General features: G+C 35.3%; 1 protein-coding gene across 1 annotated transcript; it reads right to left on the bottom strand.

Annotated features, from left to right (window-relative positions):
• Positions 1-443: 443 nt before the first annotated feature.
• Positions 444-6,325, bottom strand: LOC110700442 (cytochrome c1-2, heme protein, mitochondrial). Its single transcript, XM_021877981.1, has 8 exons — positions 6,157-6,325; positions 5,866-5,942; positions 3,611-3,828; positions 3,255-3,534; positions 3,088-3,159; positions 1,210-1,326; positions 1,037-1,102; positions 444-954 (listed from the first exon to the last, which is right to left on the bottom strand). Exons 2-8 carry the CDS (start codon positions 5,923-5,925, stop codon positions 838-840), a joined length of 930 nt encoding a protein of 309 aa, XP_021733673.1. The 5' UTR covers positions 5,926-5,942; positions 6,157-6,325; the 3' UTR covers positions 444-837.
• Positions 6,326-8,155: the final 1,830 nt, after the last annotated feature.

The following is an 8,155-nucleotide window of genomic DNA, read 5'->3' as shown; positions in this document are numbered from 1 at the left end:
AAATAAGGAAAAAAAAATTTGTTGCAAGTAAAATGAACCACCCCAAAATGGAAATTGTTGCAACTAAAATGAACCGGAGGTAGTACATAAATTTCCAACCAACTACGCTGTAATAGTACCTTCTATTAGTAGTCGACGCTTGAATGGGCACAAAACTGAATGTTCTGGGTTCTGTGAATAGCCGAATATCATGAATGTCAATGTAAGTATAGCCCATATGTGGAGTCCTCCATCGACAGTCATAAATAGGTTCTCTCAATATTACCCTTACTTCGGGTACTTCGATCACTCAATTAATTTCAGGACACATTACTCTGTTAATTTCATATAATTCATGTTTAAGTATAAATTACTGGTATAAATGACCAACAATTAATTAATTTGCCTTGTACGTTAATACCTGATCATGAAGGTATTCCTAAGATCAATTTGAGAATAGAGAATACAACAGTAAGAGAAAATGATCAGATATATTGGGAAGAGAAATGACCATAGTTCCTCAGTCTTATTCTTACAGTTTAACCCAGAACCAAAATTGGCTAAAGAAAGTTGAAGCATGCCCTGAATGCAGTAACATGGCGCCAGAAAATCCAAAAAACACAATTGGCCATTCTGAACATGCAGAGAAGTACGATCAAAATCGTCCAAGAGTAAATATAAAAAAGAATAATCTACTTATGTCGGAAGCTTATTTCTTCCCTGGCAACCAAAATATGACTCCTCAAGCTACACGATTGGAACATTCAATCATGGCAGTCACAATAACACCCGGTAAATAATTATTTTTTTCCAATCGGAATTGTCCCATATCCAATACATGGAAAAGAACACCGATCTCTAATTAATAACATCAAGGACCAGCTTACGAGACTTGATGACAGACCACTTCAAACGACGGTAGTATGCTGCCTGAAGTAATGCCAGTGATAGTACAAATATCCACTTGAATCCCATCTGCAAAAAAAAGGTTCCAGATGAGGAGGATAGTAGCTAAAATATAAATCTATCGTCAAAAGCAATTTGAAATATAGCATACCAGTTTGCGCTCTTCCATCTCAGGCTCTGCAGCCCATGACAAGAATGTCACAACATCTTTACCCATCTGCAATAAAAATATCAAACAATAAGTGCAATCGAGCAAGGATTGACCAATATACTAGGCTCACTTGTCTATAGCAAACAAATTTCTGGGAATGGGAAAAACTGAACCTGAGCTTCTGTTGCAGAAATTCCATCCTCATATTCAACAGCACCGTCATTAAGCATCTTAGGCATAGCTATAGCGCCCCCAGGGAAGTATGGATTGTAGTGCAAACCTTCTCGGATCTGCAGCAACCACAAAAAGGATCAATAACCAATCGTAAGAAGTAATCAGAACACTTAGGAATAACACAACAATGACACCACATTATCTGTCTGAAATATGGGCCTCAAGAAGCACAGAAGCAATCATATACTGTATGAGATTAAACACAGTATGATAACAGAACCCTGGAGTTCTTATGCTTGAACGCTTTAAACCCATAAGTGGAGTTCTCTAAAAATACAAGATAGATAATGCACATCTATACCACAATGAGCAGTAGGAATGATAGCAATTCCATTTGTTGAGTATCACAGAATACTGTCAACTGAGTGTAAGCTTTTTACCAATAAAAAACATTGTACTGAACAAAGGAAAAGCCTACAACAAATTCTTCACAACTCTTCTTTGTAGTTGCTTAAATATCTCTCAGATAGAGAGTCTTTAATTATTCCCACAGAATATTATCACACTTTACTCTTCAGTGGGATTCTTTAAAACTACTGGTTGTCGCAAAGCAAAAAGGGAACCTCAAGTGAAATGTTTCATTGGGTGAAACCAGCACTATCTATTAGAGTAAATGGTGGAGCAAAAGGCATATATATTTCAATTGTCATTGCAGCCTAGCTAAGCTTCCATCATATTCTCGGATTTTGAGGTGGACCAAGAACCATTTTTAAAGTTACAAGTCATTCAAAATTCAAAAGCCCCTAGTTACCTTTTTACCAAATTGCACGCTTTACACTAACCAAAGATTGAAACACTAAGGCTTTTTTTTATCTCACCTTATTCAAATAAAAATAGGAATTTAAGTTACCCTTCCCTAATTAGTCTCAGCTACCTGTAACTTATTAAACATGTTGCATCATTTTAAAAATGTCTTTATTCTCTCTCTTCTATCTCCGTTTACAAACATCTTCCTTTGTCTACAAACATCTTCCTTTGTCTACAAACAACCTTCTTTATTAAACATGTTGCATCTAACAGGCCTCAAACATCTTCCTTTGTCTACAAACAAAGACTAGTTTCACTAATCGAGAACCGCTCTACCAGCAAGAATTCAGATCTAGATGGGAATCAGAAAACTCTAGATTATAAATCATTAAAAAAAAAGTAGCAAAGGAAAGATTAGATATTTGAGATATTAGGCTGTATTTGGTCCATCTTACATGAACTTATTTTGACTTTTCAGATTAAATAAGTTCAACCAAACAGGTTTTGCTTTAGAGAAATTATATACAGATAAAATAAGGGATTTGCTAGGTTCAGACAACATAAGTTGAACCAAACAGAGTATAAATGGTGAAAAAGCACTAGATCAGCCAGAAGGTTGACCGTATCCAACATAAATATAGTTAGTTATTCTCTATCCCTGACAGTGGGGCAATTACCATTTCTGACCCTCTTAATTCACCCTGTTTTCAACACTAACATTATCATCTCCCAAGCCTGTAGACCTACCTCAACATCAGCTAGAAAGCTTTGTGCAGGTTTACACAGGGAAAAAAAATTCTAAAGAAATGAGCAACAAAGAATAGCAGATAAAGGGAAAATACACAAGTTTTCAACTCAACTCCATATCTCTCAATCATCAGCCAGATCAAGGAACTTTGGAAGGTTCTATTTTGCATGAAGTATCTATAGTGCTAATAAGCCTTATTGAAACCATGACGACAAATTACTTTTGGCACTAGTAAAAAGTATTAACCATCAATCAACTCAATTTTAGACAGTTACTTCATTATGGTTGACCAGACTGAAAAGAGATGGAAGATATTACACACCACAACACCAGCAGGTGGCTCACGGTAACCAGTTAGCAGAGCGAATACATAGTTCTGACCATTGTGACGAGCCTGCGAGAGAATTAAAAGTAAAACATTAGCCAGGCACAACCAATCAAGCAACACCTTCATATGGTTAAAAAAAAATGCAAAGCAAACGAACATACCTTGGTGATAAGACTTAGATCGGGAGGATACGCCCCACCATTAGCAAACCTAGCAGCTGCTTCATTAGGATATGGCTGAGGGAATCGGTCACTGAGTTTCCCAGGACGAGTAAACATTTCCCCCTCATCATTAGGTCCATCTTCCACCTCAATCTCAGCGGCCATTGCTTTTGTCTCCTCCTCGGTGTATGCTACACCGACCAAATCACGGTACGAAATCAGGGACATTGAGTGACATGAAGCACAGACCTGCTGGTAAACCTGGTGCCCGCGACGAATCCTAAACAAGGACAAAATACTATCAATCTACCACCCAAAATACCAAAAAATGCATTCTACAAAATTTATCAACTCACGAGGCATGATCATATGAACTGAGGATGCCACTGTGAGGCCAAGGGTAATTTGGGCTTTCTAAGCCATGTTCAGCCTCGTCAGCAGATGCTACAGTGGCAAAACTCAAAAGTCCTGTTGCACCTGCTCCAAGGAGAGCAAATGCTCGCAAGACTTTGGTGCCAGAAGATCCAATAGTGTCTTGATCTTTCGAGAAAGCAGATGATAAAGCTGGAATTGCCTGCAAAACCAAGGACATCAACAACAACATGAAATACAGTACTTTGTTTGGCTGATGAATAAAAAGCACAACTTGGAACCTTTCAGTTAACAAAATGCTATAATCCTTCACATGTTTTTAGCAATCAATAGAAATCCCCTCTCCAACATAAATAAAAGTATAAAATAAAAAATAAATGAAAAAAAAGGAAATCCTACACTTCTCACAAGTCTATTTGGTGGCTCAAATCTTAAGAAATTCATTTATTACTTTCCTGAAATTCTGATTTAAAAAGTCTTGCCATTTTCTTTTTCGTTAGAATATTGCTAAGGGCTTGCGTACTCTCAAATTATTTTTTAAAGAAAAGACCCATCCCTCTGAACTGTCACCCCAACATAGCTTATTATCAACACCACAATCAACTCACGATGGAGATGCTGGGGTTCAGTCTTTTCAGGAGGGAGCATTTCCTCCAGCAAAAGTGGTTGTTCTTCCCGGTGACATTCTTGTAATCTTGCTGCCTGGCTGTCACCGTCTCTAGAATCCCAAACACCACCTCTCATATATAAATACATGAACACCCCCCTCCCTTTCTCTCCAAAATCCCTAGCATTAACAATGATAAAACAAGTTCTTTTCATTCCATCAGCTCAACTCCTTATTTAAAATCCTTAATCCATCTCAGTAGTCTCTCAAGTGGAAGAGTTCTTGCCATTAACCTCACATTTCACGCAAACAATGTCTCCTCAACTTGCCAAAACCTTAGCTTTATATGCCCCACAGATTGACGGTGACAATGAACCCAGAGATCTAAATCATCTAAAGTAGATTATTGTGATGATGGAGTCTAAGAGGAACAACCCCACCTCCAAATAAAGATTGATAAAAACGCCTATGGTTTACTCTTAAGCTTAAAAGGCTCTTTCGTGCAAATCGAAACATTAAGGTCTAGCAATAACAAGGGGATACAACAACCATCAAGCACCAACTGTTCTCGCAACTTTGTAAGTAAAAGAACATATTTAACTTAAATCTGAAAAAGAGAAAATAAGCAAAATAATAGCAACATCCTAACACAAAACCTCAATCATGAAACAAATTCTACAAGATGAGAAGGGATGGGCTAGAGTATAGTACTTTTTAATTATGAGCTTCATGGAAATAAAGATTTCATTTGAATGAAAATATACAAATGAGACAAAAAATCTCAACAAAACAACATACCACAGCAAAAACTGTAGAATTTTTAATTAAGATTTATGGTATGTGTTAAAAAAACTAATATTATAGCTAACCTACAGAAGCAAAATTGATAATAGAAAGAGATGTAATTTTAAGATAATGATATCAACAACATAAATACTCTCACGGTCTCATAAACTAATAAGTTTGACCAATTAGAAAGTTAACCAATTGGCACGGCCTAAGATAATGAGTTGTTTCACTTTTCTGTCTCTTTGTTGCAAAGTTCAAAATAATGATTTATTTGCTCTTATATGAAAAGCCAGCCTATCATATACTTTCGTAGTAAAAATAATAAAATTTTGATATTTCGAATATATACTTCATACATGAGGATAATCGAACAACATATTACATATTCACACTTGCTATTGACTAAATTCCTTTTATGTTAAACACATACATAAACACCAAGCACTCGACAAGACCGTAGCTCATGTATAAACTTAGAGACGGTAAATTACACAGAATATAGAACATGCCATAAACGTTGCATGACTGCACCAGTAAAGACAATACCTCCAGCAGAACAAATTACACATTGACACACACATTTCTCATGGTCATAGATCATAGTCAATGTTCCAGATTATCATCCCTAATACTACACTATCAAATTTTCAACAGAATACTAGGCAGAACACAAAAAAGACTACCTTTTCCATTCAAAAATAAAATCTAAGCACCTCAACCAAAACTAATTATTGCGAAAATCACCATAATTAGCTCATTTCAACTCACAAATCATTCAAATAAATATATCAACAATTTCAAACGATTAAATTTTGATGATAATCAAAGAATAAGAATGATTACAGTTGAATGAGACTGGAACTTCTTCTTAAGAATCTGCTGAAGTAATCTACCTCCAGCCATTATCGCAGCTAACCTCTCTGCAATCAAAATCAATCCAAAAAAAAGAAAAATAAAATCAATCCAAAAAATAAACAAAATTACAATCAAATTAAAAATTTATTTAGCAGAAAAGCATCGATAAATTTGCAGAAATAATTAGGGATCGAAAATCCAGATCGAAGTACGAAGATTACTTAGATCGGAAATCGAAGATAAATGCAAGAGAGAGGAGAGAGAAAGAGGAAGAGTTACTTGACAGAAAAGAGGGGAGGCGTCGGAAAACGGGAAAAGTGATAGTCGGAGAAAAAGACGGTGGAGCCCACGGCGGTGTGGAAAGAGGAGGATGAGATGTGGAGAGAAATAGTCTTGTGAAAAAATGGATTGGTTTTGTGTGATTTTGTTTATTTTTAGGGTTTTCACTGTTAAATAATTCCAAAAATTTGGTGGGGAGAAAATTATTGGAAAAATGGAAAAAGAAAGTTTAATGTGAAATTAGTGGAGTGAGATTCGAACTCGGGTGAATTGGTTGTGATGTTGACCTGAGGAGTTGAAGGAGTGATTGATGAGGAGGGGCTTTGCGTGGCACGGGCTCCCTCGCTAATCATCTTTATAATGACTTAACCTTTGCTTGACACATATTAGGTTTTTTAGCCTCTTTTTCTAGCTTCAATTCAATTGGTAAACTATGAGCATTGCTTATGACATTTCATGGGACATAATAACAACAACAAAAATAAGTTAGGCGAGAAATAATATGAGAAATGTCGAATACCATCGGATTTTTAGGTGTGAATTAGGACTCTTTAGTATTAACAATGCATTCTTTAATTTTGTTTGTGTCTGAATCTTTGATGATCTTGTATTCACATCTTAATGACAATCAATTTCGTAGTGCGATGCTAATCCTCCAATCACCTTTGGCTTCCCCCTGCCTCAGAGTCTTCCCTCTTGAAGAAGAATTACGCAACTTAAATATGCATCATTAAGGCTTTTATTCGTTTTCTTCCAAACTCTACCTGTCTAGATGGTCAAAATCCCTTCATTGCTACTATTTCCTTTCGACCATTAGTTATCTCCAATGCTTATATTCCCAGTCACCTTTTTTAATCCACAAGGCTCCTAGTTGTTGTAGGATGATATTCAATCTTCTTATGGATTCTTCCAAGATTGTCATCAGTCTCTTTAGGCATGGATTTGCGTTTATTAAATTAGTTCATGTCTCACCCTAAATCGTGGCTAGAATAATCTCTAGTGATCTCTTAACCATCCATGGTAAGCGACGTTTGGGTCACATGGTGTAAGCCCCAAAGGGCCACATGCCCAAATCCTTTGTACCACCAATCAACAATCTCAAAACAAATGTGTATGGGACTCTTCAGTTGGTTGTCACAGGGCACATGTTGTATCTACGTGGATGTTTCTCCTCCGCAATTGAAATCTACAGCTAATCGCATTATTTAAAAATTTTCAATCTAATTAGAGCCAGGAAGGAGGAACTTTACTGAAATTTTTGTGGAAGAGGCATATGTACCAAGGTACATCTAATCTTTTAATATATATTTTTTTTTAAAAAAAAGGAAGGAACATATAGATATAGTTGTCTTGTAAAAAACATATGTAACTGTTTTGTAAAGAACATATAGCATGTTTTGTAAAGAACATCTGGCTTTATATTCTTTTTGTATATTTAAAGAACATACATAATATTAATAAAGGACATGATAATATTATATAATGAACATTATATATATTTACCCACTATAATCTAAAAACAAAATTCAAAGAACATTTCACAATAAGCAATGAATATTGGGTCACAAATAAAAGTACATTACATTTAAAATCAAAGAACATGGACATATCTGATATAATAATGAACATATGAAAAGAATAAAGTATTAATCGTTAAATGACATTATAAACAAATATAAAGTACATTATGTTTTCTGATAAAGAACATTATTTAACAGTATGTATTTTTTCATTCTAGGCATATTTTTATTACATGTTCATAGTATATTCTTTTCAATATAGCTATATGTTTATTACATTTTTATAATATGTTTATCCGGGTTATTTATTTATTGAAATGTACGTACCATGTGCATTATGGTACATAGTACATATGCCTCAACGAACTAGGGATTAACTTTAATTGTCTACATCAGCTTCCAAAATTTATTCGTTGTTGGAGGATTGCGTTCTCTTTGTAACAACCACAAGTCCACATGTAGCCAGTTTTTAATGTGTA

Source organism: Chenopodium quinoa, unplaced genomic scaffold (genome assembly GCF_001683475.1).
Source record: "Chenopodium quinoa cultivar QQ74 unplaced genomic scaffold, ASM168347v1, whole genome shotgun sequence".
Classification (NCBI taxonomy): Eukaryota; Viridiplantae; Streptophyta; class Magnoliopsida; order Caryophyllales; family Amaranthaceae; genus Chenopodium; species Chenopodium quinoa.
The sequence above is the reverse complement of the archived record's forward strand: the minus strand, read 5'-3'. Positions and strand labels throughout refer to the sequence as shown.

What these genes read in the sequence shown, in the direction of transcription:
- LOC110700442 (XM_021877981.1), bottom strand. Translation starts at nt 5,925, where the DNA reads ATGGCTGGAGGTAGATTACTTCAGCAGATTCTTAAGAAGAAGTTCCAG. An exon ending in AGTTCCAGTCTCATTCAACT is followed by an intron (nt 3,829 to 5,865) that starts GTAATCATTCTT and finishes TTGGTTTTGCAG; the next exon opens with GCAATTCCAGCTTTATCATC. An exon ending in ATCTAAGTCTTATCACCAAG is followed by an intron (nt 3,160 to 3,254) that starts GTATGTTCGTTT and finishes ATTCTCTCGCAG; the next exon opens with GCTCGTCACAATGGTCAGAA.